This window comes from Astatotilapia calliptera, chromosome 4 (assembly GCF_900246225.1).
Source record: "Astatotilapia calliptera chromosome 4, fAstCal1.2, whole genome shotgun sequence".
NCBI classification, from domain to species: domain Eukaryota; kingdom Metazoa; phylum Chordata; class Actinopteri; order Cichliformes; family Cichlidae; genus Astatotilapia; species Astatotilapia calliptera.
Genome location: NC_039305.1, coordinates 33,075,411 through 33,102,201, shown reverse-complemented (window position 1 = coordinate 33,102,201; position 26,791 = coordinate 33,075,411). Strand labels below are relative to the sequence as shown.

The following is a 26,791-nucleotide window of genomic DNA, read 5'->3' as shown; positions in this document are numbered from 1 at the left end:
CAGGCTTTCAAATGAATTAAAAGTCTGTCTGGGTCTTTGGTTGATTAATAGGCTGGTGTGAAAAAATTTCCTTTATAAATCCTTTGTAAGGTATACCTGGTCGTTGCTTTAGTTAAGGTCACACAAAGTACGTAACAATTAGTGGATGGTATGTACATAGCCCTGGTGTATGAAGATAGGAACACAGACTGTAAGCTGTGTTCAAGGTCATGAACCACTTTGTGTCCCTTCATTATCAGACTGGTGTCTATGTGACCGAGTAACTGTGGGAATGTTTTTCTTGGAAGTAAAGATGAGCAGGGATTTATCAGTCTGCAAGAAAACTGCATCTAGAAATTGTGAAACAATTTCAGTAACATATTCCTCAATCTAAAATTGCCAAGACAATATCTTATCGGGTACATCACATAATATCATTTCTGAGAATCTGGTGAAATATCTGTGTGCAAGGACCAAGAACTGCACTGCACAGCCTCAGGAACACTTTTGGAAATAAAATGTCTGGGAACACAGTTCACCGTGACATCCACCAATCCAAGCTGAAGCTCTATCATGCAAAGCTCCTTATATGTAAACATGATGCAGACACACCACAGTCTTCCCTGAAAAAGACATCATCTGTATTAAAGCATTTTACACTGTGTCCAAACCCTTTTCGGACTAGGACTGTTTGTTTTTTGTTAGTTTTTTTATTTGGGGCCTGATTTTGACCTTGTATTTTGTGATGGCCAAACCCATGGCTACACTCTAAAGTCGCTAGCTCTTGTGTATTTTCATTCCTTTATTTGAACACAATAACACACTTTACTTTCCAATAAGTTTTATGACTGGTTTGGATACATTTGTTCTATTTGTAAGCGTGCACATTTAGTTTACTTATGTATTCATACTATTTCATTAACTTGATTTTTGACTAACCTTTGTTTCTTTTACTTCTTACCTGCCATGATCCCTGGAAGTTGCCAGACAAAAGGTGGTCGACAGGTTTTGAAGCTGTTAAATACAAAAAGGGATAACTGGACCGCACTACCACTTCCTGTTGAATGGGAGAATGTGTGTTTTCTTTAATTAACAACAAAGTATTTGTACTTAATTAAATATTTGAGATTAGGGTTCAGTAGTTTTGATTTTTTTTCTTTGGTGTTTAGTTTATTAACAAACCAGACTATACTGCATTGTTTGTTGTTTACAATTGTGTTTTGTTTAGTTACCCCTCGTGTGTCATAGTGGTCTGATCAGCCTTGTGTGTCATTTCATGTTTAATAATAATAATAATAATAATAATAATAATAATAATAATAATACATTTTATTTGAGGGCGCCTTTCAGAAACCCAAGGTCACCTTACAAAAAACACAATTAATAAAAGGAACAGTAGTCATAAAATACATAAAATAAGTTAAAATTACAAAACAGAGCGTGACAACAGATAAAATCAGCATTAAAGCGAATAAGGCAGTTTAAACAGATGTGTTTTGAGCTGTGTCTTAAATACGGAGAGGGAGTCAATATTTCTGAGTGCAGGAGGAAGAGAGTTCCAGAGCCAAGGAGCAGAGCGACTGAAAGCTCTGTTCCTCACAGTGATGAGGTGTGAGGACGGAACAGTAAGATGAATAGCAGATGATGATCTGAGAGGGCGGGAAACAGTGGTGATATGGAGCAGGTCACACAAATATGAAGGAGCAGATTTATGGATACACTTGTATGTAAGAAGTAAGATTTTAAAGTTTATCCTGGCTTCTACGGGCAACCAGTGAAGCTGCTGAAGAACTGGGGTAATATGAGCACTTAACGGAGTGCAAGTTATGACCCGAGCTGCAGAATTTTGAAGAAGTTGGAGTTTATGAAGGGACCTTTTAGGGAGACCAAATAGGAGGGAATTACAGTAATCAATACGGGACGTAATAAGACTATGGACAAGGATGGCAGCAGCATGGGGGGTAAGGAAGGGGCGGAGTTGGTGAATATTACGTAAATGGAAGTAAGCAGACCGTGTTATGTAATTAATGTGAGACTGGAATGAAAGAGTATTATCAAGTATGACACCCAAACTCTTAACCTGAGGGGAGGGAAGGGTGGGAGAACTTTCAATGTTAATGGAAAAGCTGTGGGATTTGGTTAAGATAGATGGTGAACCAACAAGTAAAACTTCAGTTTTATTACTGTTTAGTTTGAGGAAATTGGAGGAGAACCAGGATCTAATCTCCATAAGACAGTCCGAGAGGGAGGAAGGTGGGAGGGATGAATTGGGTTTAGAAAGAATGTAGAGCTGGGTGTCATCGGCATAACAGTGAAAATTTATATTATATTTTCGGAATATATGACCAAGAGGAAGCATATAAATAATGAATAAAAGAGGCCCCAATACTGAACCCTGGGGCACACCAGCAGAAACAGGAAAGAGAGCTGAAGAATGGGATTTAAGTTGGATAAACTGAGTGCGGTCTGAGAGATAGGAGGTAAACCAGGCAAGGGGGGTATGACTAATGCCAATGGAAGCTCACCGGTTCAGGAGAATATTTTGAGAAATGGTATCAAACGCCGCACTAAGATCAAGAAGGATGAGGATGGATAGGAGACCAGAATCAGCTGCCATCAGAAGGTCATTGGTAATCCTTAACAGAGCAGTTTCTGTGCTATGATTGGGGCAGAAACCAGATTGAAATTGTTCATAGAGATTATGGTCATTGAGATGTAAATGAAGCTGGGCGGCGACAACTTTTTCAAGAATTTTTGAAATAAAGGGGAGATTTGATATAGGGCGAAGATGATCAAAGTTATTGGGGTCTGCACCAGGCTTTTTGAGATTTGGGAAAACAGAAGCCTTTTTCGGTGCTTCAGGAACAATCCCAGTGTTCAGGGAGGAATGAATAATATTGGTTATGAGAGGAGCTAACGAGGGAAGACAGGCTTTAACTAACACAGTAGGGAGAGGGTCAAGTTGACAGGTGGATGACTTAGATTAAGTCATCCACCTGTCAGGTGAGTTATGTTTGTTTGGGCAGTCATTTGGTTTGTTAAGTTTGCAGTTCAGTTTTGTTTCCTTGACCTCTTTTATGAGCTCAAATTTATTAGTTTTGTAAATATAATTTTTGTAATAATTCCTGTGACGACTCCTGCTCTTGCAGGTCCATCACATATTTGAAGAAAAAGATTTTAAATTCAATATTAGATGTGTCAGCAGTGCAGCAGAATCACAAAACTATGGCCATTTGTTTATGTATTTATTATTATTTATTTTGTATTTCAGCAAAGTATTCAAAGGAAGAGGTTAGCAAACAAATGTGGGGGAGTCAGGGAGATGAAAAAAGTGGACAGGAGTGTTGTAATGCTGGGTGTACAGCAAAGGAGAAGGCTTATAGTGAGTAATGAGCACTACAGATGCAATGTTTGTTTTGAGTAGTGGCAGTTATGGTAGATGAGTTTAAATTCCTGGTCTCCCATCCAAAGCAAGGGACTGTGCCCAAGAGTGGTGAAGGAGAGACGCAGGCATGCAGGGTTGAGTGGGTGGAGATGACATCAGGGGCATTCAGGACCTGCTACAATGTATGGTTTGGAGATTGTGACACTGACCAAAGGAGGTGCTGGAGGTGGAATAATAATAATAAATAATAAACTTTATTTATAAAGCACACTTAAAAACCCAGGGTATGCCAAGGTGCTTAACAAGTAAAATAGAGTATAGAAGAGCTGAAGATGTTAAAATTTTCGTTGAGAGTGATCAGGAGGACAAAATCAGTATATCAAATGGACAGCTCAGGTTGAGGGGTTTGGTGACAAAGTAAGAGAAGCAAAACTGAGATTGTCTGGATATGTTCAGAGGAGGGATAGTGGATATATTGGACAAAAGATTCATGCAGGAAGCAAAGAGAAAGCCTTCATAGGAGGTTAGGGATGTAGTGGATGTAGGAGGACAGGCAAAGGGTTTGTGTGACAGAAAAGTATGCTAGGGATCGGGTGGCATAAAGGGAGATGATCTACTGCGTCAACCCTGTGGAGCAGGGAAATTATTTTACTGCTATTGTTAAATAATTGTCATCATTACCATTGCATTAATAATATAATCTGGAGTTTATATTGCATTCAGGGGTTGAACAGTGTGTGTCTTTCAGAAAAGCTAAAAGTCACAGGCTGACAGGAAACAGGCTTGGAGAGTTTTGCAGAAGTGGAAGTTATTTTGAGCAGCAGGCTAAGACGAGGCTTTAACAATGTAACAGATAGCTTTAAGAAGGCCTTAAGCAGTTATGACTATTTTATACACAATGCATATCTGTGCTTATTAAAGAGTTGGAGCTCGGTCAATTAATTGGGGGTCGGAAGCTTTGTTCGGCGCGATGTTCGGACAATCTATTGTGCAAGTGACTTGGAGCCATAGAAGGAATTGCAATACATGCTTACAAAACACTTATATATCAGATCATTTTATATTAAGCTTTTAAGTAGAGGTTCTTGGTTAAAACATTTATTTAGTAGAAGACATACACATAGTCTCAGTGAGCCTCTGGTCTAGTGAAAGCTCAGAAGTGCAACAGGTGAATTGAGAAAGAGCATTTGAGGACGAGACACAGATAGTAGGTGAAGAGGTGACACAAAGAGCATGTGAGGTCAACACATACACACACATTAGTCAGATTTATTTAGAGGAGAGATTAGTCATGTCTCGACAAGAAAGAGGAACAATTCACTTTAAGATAACGGAAAGTACCAGCCATGAAAATAGAAGATGATCTTCTAGGTGAAAAGTCATTCTGGTGTTGATCTGATCTATGTATAAAATGTATCTGTGACGCATGAAGGGGCGTCAGTAAATCAAACCCTGATGCTATAAAATATCTGTTCATGCTTTGATTAAGTTGAGGACTACTGGCTGTCTGCGTACAGAGTGTCTTCCCACACGTGTGTTCATTAAAATCATTGTTTGACCAAGAGCTTCTGGACCAAGAGTGGTTTGTACTCTCCTTCCTCAATTTTGAACCTTAACAACCCCTAAAGGGAATAGCCAAAAAAAGACGAAGAAAGAAAAAAGACATGACAGCATTGTATGTTTATACACTCGTCTTTGAGTACAGCTAATCTAAGATACTTCATGTGCCTTTTAGAATTCAAGCAATACTTCATCTGTTAGGATGCAAGCCTTCTATAAATGGATCAGATGCTGCAGTTCTGCATGTGTACTAACTGTAATGATTTCTACAGTATTATAGAATGATACAGAAAATGCTTTCATTTTATAAGCTTACATTACACAATTTCCACATTCAATAACACATATTGAAAAAACTGTATTTTTACAAAGCTGCTAACAGGGTTACTATAAAATAGTAAAATACAAAGTAACATGGGAAACAAATTCAGCTCACTCGCCATCTAGTGACTGATACCCTTCACTTTATGGATTATCTCTCTTTAACAATGATCTTCAACACAGATATGTGCAGTGTTGGGGAGTGCTGGGGAGTAATGGAATACATGTACCGGCGTTACGTATTTAAAATACAAAATATGAGTAACTGTATTCCATTACAGTTACCGTTTAAAAGGTGATAATTAGAATGCAGTTCCTTTGTTGAAATAAATGGATTACATGGCAGTCTTTTCCTGTTTAATATGTTAGGCTATCCCCTCTCTAATTCTCCAACAAAACACACAATTAGAGGCTCTAATGTAAGTGTCCTGTTAATGTTGGTGGCCTCAGTTACACAATGGACCCGGAGCCAGCGCAATCACCAATTTACATTTAGAGAAGAAAGGGATGGGTGAAATCTGAGCGTGCAATGCAAACTTTGTTTGCCAGCAACCAATCTGCTCTCAGCGTCAAAAGACTCCAACCTAAAGAAATATCTGGAAGTAGGGCTGCCACGATTAGTCGACTAGTCACGATTATGTCGACTATCAAAATCGTCGACGACTGATTTAATAGTCGACGCGTCGTTTGAAGTTTTGTAAGATCACAAAAGACGCAGGAATAAGTAGTAGGATTTAAGAGTGTAATAACGGACAAACAGAAGATGGCAGCACTGCATGTACAAGGATGCCAGCTGCCGTTAAACCCCGAAGAAGAAGAAGCTGTGTCCCAGAATTCATAGCGCAGCCCAGCTCAGTTTCCAACAATGGCGGCAGCTAGTTAGTTTTAATATTACTCTTATTATTCGTTCTGGGTCACAAAATAAACGTTTAACATATTTCAGGCGAGAATGTAGCTGTGTAAACCTCAAATATCTGCTCAGTTTATCAAGACACCACGTATTTTCAAAAGCGCTCCGACGTTTTCGGAGACGCCTGTTACCCACTAGCTCGATAGCTAGCCGGGGGCTAGGCTAACTAGAGCCGCGAGAACACCGGACTCCCGGCTAATAGTTTTCAAACCCACCGCCAGCTTTCTCTCTCAGGTTAAACATGACATATGAGTCACTGAGATAACTTAAAATGTTATCGTTTGGCTTTTTTTAGTATTTTATTTGTTCCTGAGTAAATCAGTTTGGCTGAGACTAAAGTTATAGCAGACAGCTGATTATCAGAAGTGTGAGATGCTCGAGAATTTACTCCGGTGTCCTGTTATATTTTAGATAGCAAGGAGATTATTAAACTTCACCGAAACAATCTGCAAATTTCAATAAAATTTAATAAACTATCATCTTGTCTTTATTTTTAGTTTGCACATACCTTAAACACTTAAAGCTGTAAGCTAATGATAGTTATATAAGAGCAGATGCTGCTGGTGCAATAAGCTGTACGTTTTACGTCCAATGGATGATGATCTGATTGGTCGACTAATCGCAAAAATAATCGGTGACTAGTCGACTATCAAAATAATTGTTTGTGGCAACCCTATCTGGAAGTAAGTTGTTTTTTTTAAAAAAACTAACATTAGCCTACTGCAGCTAGCTTGTTTTAGTTCTGGTAGCTACCTGGATTATGTGTGATTTACTACTATTACTGAAGGCTACTCGTCACCAAGCTAACATTGTTAGCTGGCGTTAGCTGAGGTTAGTTCATAGACAGTTAGACTTGCTGGATAGCATTAACAACCTGCTAGCTGCAAATGTGCACTTCTGAATGCAGTCTATGAACTAACCCCAGCTAATGCCAGCTAGCAATGTTAGCGCGTTTGCGAGTAGCCTTCAGTAATAGTATATTTACGTAGTTGTAAAAAGCATGACAATATTATGTAATCCAAAGTACTTAGAATACATTACTCACACTGAGTAACTTAATAGAATACATTGCAAACAACATTTTGGGGCATGTATCCTGTAATCTGTAGTGGAGTACATTTCAAAAGTAACCTTCCCAACACTGGATATACGTGTGTTAGCATCTCTGCCTCGCTCTTTGTTTACATCATCCTATTCCATCTGACTGTCTTTGCCCCCCTCTGGCATGAGATTCAATTCTTCCTCTTCCTCTTCTTCCAGCGTGCAGTCACTCATTTGGCCCCAAAGTGGAGCCAGTCTGCCCTCTGCTGTCACACCCATTGGCTGAATGATTTGTTCACTGAGTAAGAAACAGCATATACATCATTATAAATGAAAGCTTCTCTTTAACCATACTGTGTGTTCTGCATTATTAACACACTCACCGTGACAGTCTGTTGATCATACTGATGAGGTGACGTGCCTCCTCTTCTTTCTCTTCGTCCGTCATGCCCTCCATTGGATCAGGCTGGTCTGCTTCTACCCGGCCAGTCACCAGGTTAATCTTGGCTTTGGCCTCTCGGTACTCTTCTGTGTCTGAGTCTGAGTCGCTGGAGTACTGGCTGTTACTAGAACTCATTCTACCATTAAGCAGTCCCCGAGCTGCCAACAGCCCTGCAGCATTGCCATATCCAGTATATTTGACAAATCGGCTGACTGTGAAGGGAACACAGAAGAAAGTGTTTCCATATGAAATAATTTCCTACTGTGCAGTGAGTGTTTCCATGTAAGTTTCTGAAATGTGTTTTATCTTTTGTCATATTTATTTATTTATTTTTAATTCACTTTCAATTCTAAAGTGTTCCCTTGTTTTGTGTGTTTGTGTTTGCATTCCTGGCTCCTTTCCAGCCTTGTTAGTATTTCTATTGGTTTTACCTGTGAGTGCCAACAATAAAGCTGCCCTTTGAGCTACTTCCTTTATATTCAGTCCTAAACCTGCCCGTCAGTATGCTTTAATAGGTGTTAATAGGTATTAACAGAAGAGTGGAAGTGATTGAAAAATTAAAGTTATTACAGTTTTCATGGTTTGTTTGTTTGTTTGTTTGTTTGTTTGTTTGTTTGTTTGTTTGTTTGTTTGTTTGTTTGTTTGTTTGTTTGTTTGTTTGTTTGTTTGTTTGTTTGTTTGTTTGTATCAGGATATCAGGGACAAGATTATAGATCTGCACAAGGCTGGAATCGGATACAAGACCATTAGCAAGAAGCTTGGTGAGGAGGTAACAACTGCTGGTGCAATTAAATGGAAATGGGAGAAATATTAAAGACCATCAATTACCCTCAGTCTGGTGCAAGAGCTTGCTCCATGAGAAAGTTGGTGGATTAGACCAAAAGTACAGGGTGGACCATTTATATGGATACACCGTAATAAAATGGGAATGGTTGGTGATATTAAAGTCCTGTTTGTGGCACATTAGTATATATGAGGGGCAAACTCCTCAAGATGGGTGGTGACCATGGTGGCCATTTAGAAGCCGGCCATCTTGGATACAACTTTTGTTTTTTCAATAGGAAGAGGGCCATGTGACACATCAAACTTATTGGTAATGTCACAAGAAAAACAATGGTGTGCTTGGTTTCAACGTAACTTTATTCTTTCATGAGTTATTTACAAGTTTCTGACCACTTATAAAATGTGTTCAATGTGCTGCCCATTGTGTTGGATTGTCACTTGTCTTCTCCCACTCTTCACACACTGATAGCAACACCGCAGGAGAAATGCCAGCACAGGCATCCAGTATCTGTAGTTTCAGGTGCTGCACATCTCGTATCTTCACACCATAGACAATTGCCTTCAGATGACCCCAAAGATAAAAGTCTAAGGGGGTCAGATTGGGAGACCTTGGGGGCGATTCAACTGGCCCACGACGACCAATCCACTTTCCAGGAAACTGTTCATCTAGGAATGCTCGGACCTGGCAACCATAATGTGGTGGTGCACCATCTTGCTGGAAAACCTCAGGGAACGTGCCAGCTTCAGTGCATAAAGAGGGAAACACATCATCATGTAGCAATTTCAAATATCCAGTGGCCTTGAGGTTTCCATTGATGAAGAATGGACCCACTATCGTTGTGCCCCATATACCACACCAAACCATCACTTTTGTTGTTCCCACAGTCTTGGAGGGATCCATCCAATGTGGGTTAGTGTCAGACCAACAGCGGTGGTTTTGTTTGTTAACTTCACCATTCACATAAAAGTTTGCCTCATCACTGAACAAAATCTTCTGCGTGAACTGAGGGTCCTGTTCCAATTTTTGTTTTGCCCATTCTGCAAACTCTGTGCGCCGATCTGGGTCATCCTCGCTGAGATGCTGCAGTAGCTGGAGTTTGTAAGGGTGCCATTTGTGAGTAGCTAATATCTGCCGAAGGGATGTTTGACTGATGCCACTCTCCAGTGACATGCAGCGAGTGCTACGCTGTGGGCTCTTGCTGAATGAAGCTAGGACAGATACTGATGTTTCTTCATTAGTGACAGTTTTCTTGCGTCCACATTTTGGCAAATCCAACACTGAACCAGTTTCACGAAACTTAGCAAGCAGTTTGCTGACTGTAGCATGGGAGATGGGTGGTCTCGTAGGGTGTCTTGCACTGAAATCTGCTGCAATGACCCGGTTACTGCATTCACCAGATATCAACACAATTTCGCGTTCAAGTTCCTCACGTGTTAACCTCTTCGACATGTCAATGGCTGTGAACAAAGAGAAACTTGTAAATAACTCATGAAAGAATAAAGTTACGTTGAAACCAAGCACACCATTGTTTTTCTTGTGACATTACCAATAAGTTTGATGTGTCACATGGCCCTCTTCCTATTGAAAAAACAAAAGTTGTATCCAAGATGGATGACTTCTAAATGGCCACCATGGTCACCACCCATCTCGAGGAAAATGGCCCACCCTGTACTTAAGAGGAGCACCAAGGTCTTAGAGAAGACCTCAAGAAGATGTGGAGGGTGAAGGTAACAGTGGTCCCAGTGGTAATCGGAGCACTTGGAGCTAGGTGAGCGGATCCAGCAGATCCCAGGAACAAGTTTGGAGATCTCTGTCCAGAAGAGCGCAGTCCTAGGAACAGCTAACCTACTGCACAGGACCCTCGGCCTCCCAGGCTTCTGGTAGAGGACACAAGCTTGAAGGATAGACTGCCCGCAGGGGCGAGACAGGAATTAAAGAAAGAAAATATATATATATCACAGTGATAGGCATCCAAGAACAGGTCTCCAGTAAAAAGAGTTAGACATAACCAGGCCCCAGATGTTCAGGTACTCCATGAGCATCTGGCAGCACAAATGACCCAGCTGCTAATGGATGAGACACCCAGAATGGCTAACTGAAGGCCACAGTTCTGTTACCCAAGGACCTCCAGAAGCGACCAGAAGGGACCAAATACCAATAGCCTGCCTCAGTACCACATGGAAGCTCCTGTCGGGCACCATAGAGGCTAAGATGAACAGGCACATGGCTCTCAATACATAAGCATGGCATAGAAAGGGATAGGCAGAAACACCAGAGGGGCCAAACATGAGCTGCTGGTAGACCGAGCAGTCGTCCTAGACTGCAGTACCAGACTGAAATGTGCACTGCCTGGACCGACTACAAGACAGCCTATGACTCAATGGCCCACACATGAATCCCCGCATTTCAACTTTATTTAGTTATTTATTTAATTTTGTACTTTTCCGAGTGTTTTGATATTATTAGGATGATTTAAGTTTAACGAGTTAGTTCTGAGTTCATTCTTGCCACGTCTCTGAGTTTGCCCGTCAGACAATCCAGCACATAACAGCAGGGTGCAAGAAGCTAGCAGGCAGGGCATACATGGAACGCCATAACCAAGTGGCCGGCATAGTGTACAGAAACATCTGTGCCGAATATGGCCTGGAAGTCCTGAGGACAAAAGGGTGGTGGAGAATGGTCGAGCTAAGATCCTGTTGGACTTCCAGAAACAGACAGAAAAAAATGGTGATGGCTAACCAACCGGACATAGTGGTGGAAGACAGAAGAAAATGGCCGTAGTGATGGATGTAGCGGTTCAGAATGACAGCAATATCAGGAAGAAGAAACACAAGAAGCTGGAGAAATACCAGGGGCTCTTTTTTTTTTTCCAGAGAAGACACTTTCACCTGCCAACCATTCCATACATAACTGCTTACATCTAATAGTATTGTCTGCTGTTATTGTACTGCTAATTTTAACATTTAACATGTTAACTGAGGCCTGTAAGATCTGAGATGTAGCTCCTCGGTTTTTCTGGAATTTCTCAAAGCTTGTCTGACCTTGGGGTAAATTGGATAGAATGTCAGCTCTTGGGAAGAATAATTCAATTCAATTCAATTTTATTTATATAGCGCCAAATCACAACAACAGTCGCCTCAAGGCGCTTTATATTGTACAGTAGATTGTACAATAAATAATAATAATAATAATCTGCTCTAAGATTACTGCTGATGTTTGTTCTTCTTGGCACTGTGTTAACTCGCACCTGACTGTATAGAGTCCTTTGAAAACTTGACTTTTCCCATCACTACAGTTACTCTTGCAAACTGCAACTATACCATTTTCTTTGCAGAGCACAAACAGCAGTTCAGCAGCACAATCCTTCACATCTGTGTCAACGTGGGTCATTAGGCGGACCAGCTGGCCTCTGAGGGAGCTGTCCTGCTCAGGTCTGATGGCAACATCCCTCAGTGGAGGTAGGATCTATTCCAAATGTTGAGGTTAGATAAAAAATTGCTGATACAGTTTCCATTTTGTACTTTTTTTTTCTTTTTTTTTTACCTTTTGCCGTATGTAGTGACGCGTCTCCCTGTGTACCCGAGAACTCTCAGTCAGTAGATTCAGTACAGGTGTTAGTTTCTCCTTCAGCTTTTGGCCCTGTGTACAATTAAACAGCTTACATATGTCACTAAAGATGAATAAAAACTGGGTAACACTATATAATAATATAGTGTTAATAGTGTGATAACACTATTAAGCAATAGTAAGGAATTAGTAAGTAGGGATGGGTATCAAAAACCGGTTCTTGTTGAGAACCGGTTCCCACTGTTTCAATTCCTTGGAATCGTTTGCCATTTTTGCAAACGATTCCCTTATCGATTCCAGTCGCCCCGAATGACGTCACCACGTTGCGGAGCGTCATTTACCTGGCAGGAAACATGGCGGCTCAAAAGTTTGGTTATACTTTACGAGAACGGATGACAACAGGGCAACTTGCAATACTTGCAAAGTAGATGTTTCATTTAAGGGAGGAAACACGACGAATATGCAAAAGCATTTGCTCACAAAACACGCGATGACCTGAAATGAATGTCGTGTTTTTAATTCCGCTCCGGACTCGTGAATCTCAACCCAGCAGCAGCGGTAACGTTTGCACGTCCTCTCCCGTTAATGCGGCAGGTAAATAATCAACAACAGTGCATATTATGTTAGCGTGATCTGCCTTATTACAAAACCTGCCATCACTGTGCATTTAGGTGACCATGATGAGACAGAGTCTGGCTCAGATGCTGGCAGTTCTCGCTGCAGTCTGCCAGTAGCGTCTCCTTTCAGGCCGGGATAGACGAATGTCACCGAGCAGTGACTCAGTTTGTGGTCAAAGGCTTGCACACATTTGTCACAGCAGATGATTTTCGGTAAGTGAATGCGTTTAATTGTAGGCAGGGACATTACTGGATATTCTTGTGTAATTGCTACAGAATCATTTATGTTATACTTTGTTATTGCTACAGAAGAATATTTATTTTATTATTTTACATTTACAATTTTTGTTTCCTGGGGACCCTGTGACACCCCACTGAAGAGCCGTAGGCTGGATCTCTTAAGATCTCCCTGTTGGGTTTGTAAGGCCATGTAACTCCTAAATTTCTATCTTGTTCAAAGAGAAGATATAAAACAAAGTTCTAAGCTAATCGACCTTAGTGTCCTCCTTTTTTAAAAAAAAGAATCGATAAGAGAATCGAAAAAGAATCGAATCGTTAAACAGAATCGAAACTGGAATCGGAATCGTAAAAATCTTATCAATACCCATCCCTACTAGTAAGTGCTTATCATCACCTCATCATCATTACCTTTATTTATAAAGCACTTTTAAACAACCACAGCTGACACAAAGTGCTGTACAGTGAGAGCAACGACTGACTGACCCCCACATAGAGTGAGTTACAGTAGTCCAGGCAGGAAGAAATAAAAGCATGTATCACCGTTTCAAAGTGCTGCCTCGAAAGAAAGGATTTTACTCCTGCCATTTGCCTTAAATGATAAAAACTGGACTTTACCACTGCTCTGATTTGGTTGTCCAATTTAAAATCACTGTCCAACTTAAAACCAAGGTCGATAACAACAGGTTTAAAATAGACTTCCAGGGGTCCCAAATCAACAGAGGAGGACTCGCAGGAACCACTGGGTCCAAACACCAACACTTCTGTTTTCTTTTCATTTAAATTCATCCTTTATAAAGCATTAGTCCTTCTCAGTGTATCATTTATAAACAGATATAAATGTTTTTTCTTGATTAATAAGCTCATATATAACATGTTCATGTTCAAGTAAATAATTAACAGAGGCACATTTATATATATACAATGATTAATGACATGAGCTCATTGTTGTTCAGTGTGTTAATAGATGTTTTATAAATATTATCTATAAAAAAATATGTAGTTGTTAGGTTAGTATTTTGTGTGACCTCATGTAAAGTGAGGACTATTTTTGGCTTATTTTTAAATGAAAATGAAAGTACCTCAAGATTCAAACAAGTCTCAGCTGTCTTCACAACACAAAATGACACAGACAAAGCACAAAGAGATACAAATTATACAAATATATATTGCCAGATGCAAACGTGACCCACCTGAGGTTTGCAGAATACTGAAGTGTAGAAAGGACCAGAGTCTGAATCAGTTTGTAAGAGGTGTTTAAGAGAGAAAGCTACACTGAGCTGGAGCCGCAGCAGTGAAACTTAAATATACTACAACTTGTTCATTTAAGCTAAAATAGGAATAAGGTTATTACAAATCAGTAGTGAAAATTTGACAGAGTTTCACAAACAGGTGTAAAAACCATAAACAAAGCGTTCATCTTATTAAACTGATAATGCAGGAAAATGTCTCTGGGATGTTTAAGAGTTCATTCCTGAGGTTCAACGTTCCTCTGGTTCGTGTTTTGTTAGCTAGTTTTAGTCAAGTCAGCGTCAGGTTCAGTTCCAAAGTGCTCCTGAATTAAGCAGAATAGTTAGGGTGTCTGAGCTCAGCTTAAATGAAAGAAGTAGTGGATGGTCTCTGTCTCGTTCTTCTCGGGGTAAGGATGTGATCAAGTTAAGAGGTGGTTCTCCATCATCAAGGAGAATTATCTGTGTCATGAGAATGTAATGGAAACTACTTTAATGACATTTGGACTTGTTTGTGAAGCTCTGTCAGTTACTCACTACTGATTTTGATAACTTTATTCATATTTTATTTTAAATGAATAAACTTCAGTATATTGAAGTTAAGCTACTTCTAGCTACGTCGCTTCAACTGCTTAGTGTATCTTTGTCACTTAAACCACTCTTAAAAACTCTGGTTCAGCTGTATTACCTCAGATTATAGTGGATTATGTTTGAATCTGCAAATAAATATTTGTTTATTCTTTATCTCTTCATTTTTCTGTTATGAAGATGAGCTGATACTTATTCAAGTCTTGAGTTACTTTTATTTTATTTATAAATGCTTTATAAGGCAAAAGCATTCCTCACTTTAGATGAGGTCACACCAAATATCTACCTAACAGCTACTAACTGTCTGAAGTAACTGTGAAGTACACTATAGAGATGTCCAAATTCATAGTTTCATGGTCCCCATGTCTCTCTGGCTGGCTCACGCTGGCTACGGGTTTTGTTGTTGTTTTTTATGCCTTTTCTCCTCCTCTCTGCCTGGGTGGAGCTCGTTACGGGCTCTCGTTCTTTGCCCACGCACCTGTGTGATTGTCTCCACCTGCTGCTGATCTGGCTGATTTCCCCAGCTGCTATTTAAGGCAGTGGCACAGAGCAGCTCACCGCTGGAACGTTGAACCTCCTGAGTTCGTGCTCTCGGCATTCTCAAAAGATTTCCCTGTGTGTATGTTGCTGTGTAACTAACAGTGAATTCTGTGTGTAGATATCCCCCTTCTGGACCAAATCACGGACCCTTCCTGGGTGCGGCGGCGTGAGTGGAGTTTTGGAGCGAGTGCGGCTGAAGAGGAGTGAGTGTGTGCGGAGGAGCTGTGGCGGTGACTGTGCAGAAGAGGAAACGTGTGTGTGGATTACCCCCTCTCTCCCCTGGAGCCCTGGTCCCCCCTCCCAGCTCACTGTGTATATATATATATATATATATATATATATATATATATATATATATATATATATATATATATATATATATATATATATATATGGTAGGCCGGAAATGTGAAATTAGACGGTCTAGCCTTCAGATCTGCGTCACCAGCTGTCTCGTTGGAGTTTAATAAACTCGGACGTCTGCTCCTTGCTATCTAAAATATAACAGGACACTGGAGTAAACTCTCAACCATTTCACACTTCTGTTTAATCAGTTTTCTGTTTGACGTTTATTCAGCTGTGTGAGAACTACAACTTTAATCTCAGCCAAACTGATTTACTCAGGAACAAATAAAACACTGAAAAAAGCCAAACAATAACATTTTTAAGTTATCTGAGTGACTTACAGCGGCTTGCAAAAGTATTTTGCCCCCTTGAACTTTCCCACATTTTATCACATTACAGCCACAAACATGAATCAATGTTATTGGAATTCCAGGTGAAAGACCAACACAAAGTGGTGCACACGTGAGAAGTGGAACGAAAATCAGACATGATTCCAAACATTTTTACAAATAAATAACTGCAAAGTGGGGTGTGCGTAATTATTCAGCCCCCTGAGTCAATACTTTGTAGAACCACCTTTTGCTGCAGTTCCAGCTGCCAGACTTTTAGGGTCTGTCTCTACCAGCTTTGCACATCTACAGACTGAAATCTTTGCCCATTCTTCTTTGCAAAACAGCTCCAGCTCAGTCAGATTAGATGGGCAGCGTTTGTGAACAGCAGTTTTCAGATCTTGCCACAGATTCTGGATTGGATTCAGATCTGGACTTTGACTGGGCCGTTCTAACACATGGATATGTTTTGTTTTAAACCATCCCATTGTTGCCCTGGCTTTATGTTTAGGGTCGTCGTCCTGCTGGAAGGTGAACCTCCGCCTCAGTCTCAAGTCTTTTGCAGACTCCAAGAGGTTTTCTTCCAAGACTGCTCTGTATTTGGCTCCATCCATCTTCCCATCAACTCTGACCAGCTTCCCTGTCCCTGCTGAACAGAAGCCCCCCCCCCCCAGAGCATGATGCTGCCACCACCATATCTGACAGTGGGGATGGTGTGTTCAGAGTGATATGCAGTGTTAGTTTTCCGCCACACATAGCGTTTTGCATTTTGGCCAAAAAGTTCCATTTTGGTCTCGTCTGACCAGAGCAGCTTCTTCCACATGTTTGCTGTGTCCCCCACATGGCTTGTGGCAAACTGCAAACGGGACTTCTTATGGTTTTCTGTTAACAATGGCTTTCTTCTTGCCACTCTTCCATTAAGGCCAACTTTGTGCAGTGCACGACTAATAGTTGTCCTATGGACAGATTCCCCCACCTGAGCTGTAGATCTCTGCAGCTCGTCCAGAGTCACCATGGGCCTCTTGGCTGCATTTCTGATCAGCGCTCTCCTTGTTCGGCCTGAGTTTAGGTGGACGGCCTTGTCTTGGTAGGTTTACAGTTGTGCCATACTCCTTCCATTTCTGAATGATGGCTTGAACAGTGCTCCGTGGGATGTTCAAGGCTTGGGAAATCTTTTTGTAGCCTAAGCCTGCTTTAAATGTCTCAATAACTTTATCCCTGACCTGTCTGCTTTGTTCTTTGGACTTCATGGTGTTGTTGCTCCCAATATTCTCTTAGACAACCTCTGAGGCGTCACAGAGCAGCTGTATTTGTACTGACATTAGATCACACACAGGTGCACTCTGTTTAGTCATTAGCACTCATCAGGCAACGTCTATGTGCAACTGACTGCACTCAGACCAAAGGGGGCTGAATAATTACACACATCCCACTTTGCAGCTATTTATTTGTAAAAAATGTTTGGAGTCATGTCTGATTTTCGTTCCACTTCTCACGTGTGCACCACTTTGTGTTGGTCTTTCATGTGGAATTCCAATAAAAGTGATTCATGTTTGTGGCTGTAATGTGACAAAATGTGGGAAAGTTCAAGGGGGCAAAATACTTTTGCAAGTCACTGTAAATATCATTTTTAACCTGAGTAGCGAAAGACCAGGGGGGCTTTTAAAACGATGTGCAGGGAGTTCGCTGTTCTCACCCCAGCTAGCTATCGAGCTGGTGGGTAACAGACGTCTCCGAAAATGTGGGAGCACTTTTGCAAATATGTGATATCTTGATAAACCGAGCAGATATTTGAAGTTTACACGGCTGCTTTCTCACCTGAAAATATCTTTAAAGTTTATTTTGTGACCCAGAAAGATTAATAACAGTAATATTAAAACTTAGTAGTGGCCTCCATTGTTGGAAACCGGAATTGGCTGGGCCACGCTATGAATTCTGGGATATGGTGGGACACGAAGGACACACCCGACCCATCCTTCAAATTCGGGGAATAGGAGGGCACATTAGTCGGCTGCATTCGGAGGAGTCTACGAATTTTGGACAGCCTTCGTCGTGTCGCTGTGACATGCGGCCTCAGGAGGATGCGGCCCATGAATTTGGACACCCACTATGAAAGGAGTATTTATAAAACTCAAAAGCACTGAGGTCATATCTTAGTCATTCTATATATATATATTTGCATTTAAATACTTTAATTATTTACTTAGACTTTATAAATGATGGCATTAACATGTTATATGTTAATGCCATCATCGCTTACTTTATTTGGTAAAGTAAGAGATCCAATTTGGATCGGTTAGTTACTTTTTATTATCTATTAAATAAATAAGCAATATAATCTGTCAATAACCACTGTAACCATAACCATGCTATAGGGATGACATCATTCTGATGAAATAATGAAAATCCTTCACTGTCAAGCTGTTGTAGGCAAACAAAAGATTCCTTGCAGGTGTAATACAAGGAGATAAAGCTTCTGCTTTTCAGAATCATTTTATTTTAAAGTCAGTGAAGTAGATATTTTGTGTATCACGAAAAATACCTACTTTGCATAATGGTTCAACCATTCTGTATTTAGGTTTTAGTAGATGATAAGAATTCTGGTAAGCCATCGTTTCTATAATCCTCGGTTATAGAAAAGAAGGCTTTCCTGGTATGGTTTAGTTAAGGTTTAATTATTTGTTACTTCAGGAAATCTTAAAGTTGATCCTGATTTTTCATTTTCATCTGTAAAGCTCATCAGACAAAACATACCAGCACTGATATCCGTATCAGTCATGTTGTCAAACTAACCTATGCAGTCACAACATGTGTTTCCTTCACCACATATTCACTTGCCCTGTTTAGCCGTCGGTTCATAAAGAGCAACAATTTGTGGACACAGTCCATGTTGACCCCTTCGCACTTATGGGATGCTTGGTCCACCTGGACAGACACCAGGACATCCAGACATGTCAGTGGCAATGCTGACAGGACATTCACCGTGTGCCTGTGGACAGAAGTCATAACACTTTTTAGATCAACTGTAAGAATGTCATCTAGGTTATCAATAATCACTCCAGTATCTATTATTTTAGCCAAAACCATCTAAAGCTTCAGAAATACTAGTCTGACCCTTGGAGTTCTTCTAATGTGTCTTCTCCTTCACATGACAGGAGCAGGCAATGGCGCAGCACAGCCACTAGGTGTCGATACAGGGCAGCATCTTCCTAAAACAGTTAAACATGTATAAGATGCAAAGTTTATAACAACTGGGCATTGGTCACACCTCCTCCTCTCTGAACCTGAAGCATGTGCATCATTTTTTCTGTGTGCTAATCTAATGCTTTTTAATTGGAAAAAAAATGTTTCCTGCAATGAATTTGTTAATATACTTTTATCATATCTTCCTTTTCCACTGGATTTACAGATAATATAGGACTGAAAATATTTATTTTGTTTTGTTTTTAGCAGGATTTATGTTTTTTCTGATTTTCCCTTCTGATGACTAAACCAGGGGTAACAGACCTAGAGCAGCAAGGCTTACTGCTAAATGGCACAGATGTCAAAATGCCCAAAGTTACAGTGAGATCGTTTGGGGAACATTCTCAAATTTACTTTCACATTTGCTCTTAATATTTATATACTTTATTTATTTCAGACAGGTTTAGTCTATGTGATAAACAAGAAGAAAAATGTATATTGAATTTGTAAAGGCCAACAGTTTCAAAGGGAACCATAGAGGCAGAGTAGCAACACCTTTGTATTTTCTGTTTGTCAGATATAGACGGCTTAAACAGAGTTTACTTGCCATAGTTAACACACTGTATGCTTTTGTTGCCTCTGCAAGAACTTTGAATAAACAACCCTGATAATGTGAAAGTGGCATCATCAGGCTTCAGCGTAGGACAAGAAATTTCTATCTAAAGCCTGTTATAAGTTTTTTCGATGGCTGAAGCACAAATCACACAGCAGAAACGTAATTCTCACCACTCTAAATGCAGTTCTCAAATCAGTAACACATTTCCACACACGCTTCACTACCAAAGACATTTTCACTGTGTTGATGCACCTCTCACTTAAATCTCACAACACATTAAAACTGCAGTGTGAGATATGTAACTGAAGCCATACCGGCTTAACAAGGTCGGCGTCAGGTGTTGAAGGACCAGAACACTCTGACTATATTCTCAGATTGTGCATATTTCTCTGTTTCCTGATCCATATAGTTTCACAAGCATCAATTTTGTAAAGTTTTAAATAAATCCTTCACATTTCTTTTTTTCTGAACAATTTTTAACCCACATTAGCACTATTTTCAAAGTCAGTGAGGCTTTAATAAAAGGAAAAAGCAACTCAGTATCAACGTCCTGAAATGGTGGTAAAAAGTTTTACACAAGGTTGAAATGATTGACTGACTTTACACATTTTGACATATGTGAAAAAGATCTTGATTTTTTTGGTTGTCTTTGCACAGATGAGTCTGCATTAGGAAAAATGCCTGAACTGTTGTAAAATTTGTATAAAGAGTGGTGAGAATTACATTCCTGCTGAGGACAAATCGATCAAGAACAACTGCAAAGAGTAGATGTGTAATACTCCGGAAATATATATAAATAAGCTCAATGAAAGATTACTGAATACATTACAGGAAGGCAGAGTTGACAGACTGAGGAACAAGGCTGGAGATTTGGGGCGTGTCCTGCCTGGGCTCAACTTATGTTGAACTGCTGATCAGTTAACTATGATTCAGTTGCAGCCTGTTGCCTTGGTCTACCTCCCTGACCAAACTGAAGCTCTGCTACTGGACGTTCAAAGCTTATTTATCAGTGACGGCAAAAGAAAAGGATACAACACGTGCCCCTGCCCAACTTATTTTTTTGGCATGGCTTTCAATTAAAGCTCTGAGTGATTTGCAAATCAACTAACAGCAACGTAAATGGCAGCAATAATAATGTATTACACATTTTTTAAAATCCCATTAAGAGACAAAACCTAGACATTGGTCACCTCTGAAAAAAAATATAGGATTATCTTAAAGTGGACACGGTATTGTAAACAAAATAATTTAGTGATAATACCTGAACAAACATTCAGATGTTAGCAATATGATGTTAGTTTCTTTGATTTAGTTATTAAGCTCCAGCTAAATTGGAGGAATCCCCCAGCTAATCACCTCATCAGGCTCCTGCCTGTGGAACATGTGAGTGATGTTGAAGAGTGTCTTGAGGATCTCAATGACCTTCTGGGACACCTCCATGGAAATGGGAGGTTGTTTACTGTCGGTAAGCACCTCATATTCCACACCCCAGCTCACAGCCAGGCACTGCTCCAAGGCTTTGGTCAGCAGTGACACTCCCCGCTCCTGACAAGAACAAACAAACCACTGAGCTTTAAGGCAGATGTGAAGCACGGTTCTTTGACACTCTTGATTTCAGGAGACCAGAAAACATGCATGTTTGTCCTGATCAGCATATAAGGCCTACAAGGGCTTGGAGGTGGTGTGACTGTCTGTTTGTCTAATTGTGTAGGCTTTGTAGGTTTAGTTATGATGAAGAAATACTTAATCAAATCTTAATTTTATTATTCCTAAGATTTTAATGTGACAACAATCTACAGTCAGCTGACATCCACTGCTCTGTCACTCTATTGTGAAATGATTTCTAAATAAAATGCTAAAGTTTTGGTCCACTTTCAGTATAACTGGAATATTAAATGGCTCCTGTAAATAACAGTATCATATCTAACAATGTCAAAGGACATTTTGAGAGACTTCATGTGTTTGAAGCAATCATGGTCACTTTAGATTGTCCAACATGAAAAGCCTGTCACAGATGTCCCGTGTCAACTCATAGCTTGTTGCTCATAAATGAATACCATACACACCCAGGATAAAGAAAGTGTGACTGCATTTAGTTTCTCAAGATCACCTTTTTTATTGCTAGAAAGCAATGATACCATGTAATTCCATCCTTGATAGGTTAGAAATCATTTACCTGTTGCAGCTGCAGCCTGAGTTCAGGTCTCAGGGCTGTGAGTAAGAAGAGTAGCCTCAGCTTGTAAAAGTGGCAGCTGAGTGGCACTTTACTCCAGATCTCCTCCTTCAGACTCTCCCACAAACCTTGCAATAGCCTTTCATGAATATAGGAATCACATTTTCAGGCAAGCAGTTGAGCTGATTAGCGTCACATCCTTGTATATAAAGAATAAACAGTATTTGAATATAACTAGAAAAAATAGTTGCAAAGATTGTAAATGATTTAGGAGAAAATAAGTGACAGCCAAGAATGGTTTTCATATGAGTATTTTGACATTGCATCCTGTAAGATGTCTCAAATGTATCATTCTGATGTTTTTGTTTGCCTTCATTTGACATTTTTATTGAGACTTTATTGCCAATCGTTTTCTTAGCAGAGAATGAAACTTGTAGCTTGGAAGGCAACTTTACGACCAAGTCGACACATTTTTAAAAATGTCACCTTAGTGCACTGGCTCTCTCCTGTGCCCGGGGGCTGTTGTAGATGACATTACACAAGACTTTCAAGGCTTCCTTCCTGCACACCTCTCCATCCTCCTCTTGTTCCTCACTGTTATCTTGTTGGGTGTCTTTTTTGCCACGGGAGAGCGCCACATGCACTCCATCATGTTTCTGCTGATAGCAGTGATTCACTGAACCACGTGTGGCTGGAGAGACAGCTCCTTCAGCAAGAACAGAAAATGAAACCACAAAGCACCCAGACGGGGCAGTGCCGGCTTCTGCACCCTGCTCACAACTACTCACAGCTCTAATATGGGTTGTGCTGCATGATCTGCCCACGTCACCTTGAGCTTCCTGATTTTCTTGCTGTAGGCATGTCTGTGGTATGGCGATGCCTCCCATGTGTGCTAATGTGAGAAGGGCACTATCAGTGACCATGTGCCCCAGGGCCCTACGGTCACGGGACAGGATACGCAGTGTATGCAGGCAAACCCGTAAAACCGCCGGCTGTAGCTGACTACCAATGAAGCACAACAGGGCTGCAGACAGATCCTGAAAAAGTAGTCGGGGGGGAGATGTTACAGTGAAGAAGGTTTAGAATGATGAACTGCAAGGAGAAAAGACAAAGAATGCAAAATGTGCAAATACAGGGATGAGTGTGGCAGACTTGTGTTAGCATACACAGGGACATGTAGCCATAAGAGTAGACACACAGGGGTATATAATCACTGGCCTACCTGCCGGAGCAGAAGCTCTGCATTCTCATCATCTGAGTCAATGTCAGAGTCGGAAGCAGGAGCACAGTCCCTGAATTTTTTCTTCCTGAACTAATTACCCAAGAGAGAGAGAGATAGCACGAATCACTGCAAAGTCTGTTTAATGCAACACAAGAAGCTCAGCGTGTTTATAGTTTGAACATTCATTCAGGCTTCATCTGAGATTCACTGCTGAGGGAGCAGTGCTGACTGAGTGATGATTATGACATGGCTGCATGATAATAAAGACAAGTACACATGACCACTTTTTTAGTCATGCTGTATTTGGATATTTACATCCTCTTCACTTTATATCCTGCAGCACTTGCACTACAGTACTACACTAAAGTTATAATACCAAAAAGCACTGAAGTACTTAAGACAAATACCACATCCTTTTATTGTGGTAGTTGTATGTAAGTTTAGTGGTTTCACTGAAAACTACAAGATCATTTAAGCAAATATCTCGATGACATTAATTCGCAGCGTACAGAGAGTGTAGAGGAAAAAGAATAGTTTGTGTAGCTCTAGCATGTCTGCACAGTGAAGGTCAGCGCTGCTAATGCTTAGTCATGAGGTGTTCAAGCAGCTTTGAGAACATGCTGCTCTAAATATAATTAGCAATCGCTTTTGGAACTCACATGCACACACTGGTATTATTTTGGATTACTGTTATACTGAGTCAGCACTCGCTCACTCACTCTCTCTGTCTCTCTATCTAATTATAATTAACTTTAAAGGTGCTTTATTCGCACAAGAGTTCCTAAAAACAATATTGTCAAAACGTCAAAATATAATTTTTTTAATAAATGTTAAAGGTATGTTGATATATACTCGTGTGGTAGTAGTATACTAGTGATGTATAATACAGTGCTGTTCTAAGCTTGATCGGGTGTGTTTGAAAGGAGCCAGTTAGTGTCGGCACCAGCTGATATACAGGACGCCTTTGGGGGAAAGCAAGGAGGCTGGATTTAAGGTGATTTTAAAAAATGAAGTGCTTTCTTTTGAACTATCATTATCAGTGGGTATATGCCTGGTTGGTGGTTTGCACTGTGCATACTGCATGTAGAGGGAACCCCATGATCGGCTACCATACAGTGCAATGGCCAATATATTTTAATTGGAATTTGGAAGTCAGAAACTCCTTGTATCTAGATAAAGAAATCAGTTTGTTTGCGTCCAGTTTTAAGATCACACCAACATGCATATCCTATCAATTTTCTATCTAGTGTACATGTTTGCTAATTAAAAAAAATCAATGCCCCAAACCTCTTCCAGTTGTTGCTGCTGCAGCCAGATAGTCCATGAACAGTGACAGAAATACATGTAAAAAGTAGAATTGATATTTAAGCATTAGAAACAGATGAAGACTGAGGTGGAGGAGGACAGCAGAATCAGCACAGATGAGCTGGAAAGAAATTCATTTGAGATGGGACTGTTAATCATTCAGGTTCAAATTTTACCTTTATTAACTGCAGTTCATAAAAATTGAGGGCTGCTAAAACGTGAGGATGAAAAACAAAATGAAAATAATAAAGAGGAACTTTGTCAAAGGGTACACAACAGACCAGAATTCCCAGCAGTTAATAGTCTGGTTTTTTGCCCTTTTCTTGTTTTTTAGTTTGGCAGCAGAACCCCTCACAGAAGCAGCAAGAGAAATTCAAGCAAACTGAAAATCAGCAGAAATAATCCAAGAAGACTTTTTTTGTCTATTCCAGATCATCTAACGTATTCCTGAGCCTCTGTTTGTTGGTGGGTTGGGATAATCACTGAGCACTTGGAAAATCATGTGCTATGAAGATAGGAAAACTTTTCTAAAAACAAATAGCAAAGAATCAGAATACTCCAGTGACTGCTATAAGCATGCTTTATAATATACATTTAGAGATCACGCTAAGAGTCAAAACACAACTGACAGGGTGCTGACATGAGAGTGGCTGAAGGCTATGGCAAAGGAAATATAGACGAAAAGAATGAAACTACTGGAGAGAAGCACACAGAGCTGACCTTTTGCCTCTCCTGTGCCTCAGTGTTGAAAAAGAAGCACTCTGCATACTGTGGAGAAATGAAAGAACACAAGCAGTTAGGAAAACGGAGAAAAGCCAGATCACAGATTTGCACTGACAAAGTGTCCTAGAATATAGGAACATCAGTCAAACTGCGATTTGATAATGGCAGTGCCAATTTAATTTCAGAAAAACAATATTTTAAGGATACTCGTTTTTCATATCATTTCTTATTCATTCATATTCATTTTTTTCTTTCTTTTTTCAGAGAATAGCAGGTTCACAACATAGATATATATATAGATAATACATATTTTTAATAATGACATACACTCTTAAAAGAGCAACTGGAAAAACTGTTTTTTGTCAAAGGTTGAATGATTGAACCAGAATTCCTTCAGCATTGCAGCATCATACAGGTGGATCCTGCTGGAGGCAGAGCAAAAATAGGGACTAAGGTGTTGGCTCTGGCTCAAAGACCGGAGCTGGCGAGGCCACTCAGACCAACACGGGCACCATGACAGGAACTAGAGGGGTCAGCTCTGGTTCTGGACTAGCCAGGCCAAGAAAACTAGCTGCTGTGACAATCAACACTGACTCAGTCTCTGGGAAAACCGCTAGAAGCCACCAGATTCTAAATTTGTGCAACGTCCAATTTATAATGCTAATTAATTGTGTCTAATATATTAATGCAAAGTCACTTTTAAATAAGAAGAAACCTGATTTTTTTGCTGAAGTGCTGTAATGATTATATGATGATAAGTAATATTTAAAATTTTTAGCTTACAGTGTCGAAGGTACAGAAAAACTGTTTCCATTGTTGCATAAATAAATACTTCTATAGCAACACAGTAATTGTAACAGAGAATAGTGACCTGTGTGTTGTAGCTGTTGAGCAGAAGCTGCACGCTGTCCTGGTCTCTGCGGACGATGCTCTCAATAATTCTCTCTATGTCTGGAACCATGCTTCAAGCCTCAGCACAAAACAGGATGAAATCAAAGCCAAATGCAAATACAACTAAAAGACGATCAGACAGGACAGAAATTTATCACCAAAAATAAGTTTCAAATAAAAAGTTTTAACTAAGTATTTTAATGAACTTTGATAATGAACTAACTTCATTCAAATATGATCTGAGATAAAGTACAATCATTAAAGCACATGTCAAATTTGACAGAACAATATCTAATAAAAAATTCAGTGCTTGTATAAATACATTTGCACGATAACCATATACTGGATTTTTTTTGTTGTTGTTGTTGTATCTATGAAGTGCTGAACGACACTGAAGTTTCCTCTGAGTTTTACAACAGTAACCCAGACATCTTTCACTCACCTGCTGGTGTAATAAAGAGAAGGACACACAACCACTGGCAGCTTCTTATCACCGAAGAAACCTTTGAAGCAGCTAATCTTCTTTCTCTTCTCTCTGTCCTAGCCCCACCCCTAATTTCTATAAGCTTTGGATTTACAGCACTACAACCACACAGCACACTGATGAACTGTGTCATTCTCTCTCTACTGCACACTTACACCCCACAGTTCGGTCTTCCCATGAGTGCTTGATTCGGTCGGTGTTCCCAAAAAGGTTTGCCATATCCTTTTCTCTCACTGACCTGGAGCTTTGTCAGTATTCATTTGCATATTGTGGACTGCTTAGGTTTAATGTCCTTGTGTATCATGTTTAGAGAAACAGAT

General features: G+C 40.1%; 1 protein-coding gene across 2 annotated transcripts; it reads right to left on the bottom strand.

Annotated features, from left to right (window-relative positions):
- Window positions 1-6,816: 6,816 nt before the first annotated feature.
- On the bottom strand, window positions 6,817-26,498 carry LOC113021484 (synembryn-A). Of its 2 annotated transcripts, none has more exons than XM_026166229.1 (14): window positions 26,430-26,498; window positions 25,968-26,066; window positions 25,094-25,141; window positions 24,356-24,373; window positions 23,069-23,158; window positions 22,333-22,883; window positions 21,850-21,985; window positions 21,030-21,218; window positions 18,989-19,083; window positions 18,713-18,863; window positions 11,966-12,061; window positions 11,743-11,887; window positions 7,580-7,850; window positions 6,817-7,494 (listed from the first exon to the last, which is right to left on the bottom strand). In XM_026166229.1, the coding sequence occupies exons 2-14, from the start codon at window positions 26,055-26,057 to the stop codon at window positions 7,347-7,349; spliced, it is 2,028 nt and encodes a 675-aa protein (XP_026022014.1). In that variant the 5' UTR covers window positions 26,058-26,066; window positions 26,430-26,498; the 3' UTR covers window positions 6,817-7,346. The 2 variants fall into 2 exon arrangements, with proteins under 2 accessions (XP_026022014.1, XP_026022013.1); XM_026166228.1 differs by having other exon boundaries at window positions 25,968-26,110; window positions 26,430-26,487.
- Between the last annotated feature and the right edge of the window lie 293 nt (window positions 26,499-26,791).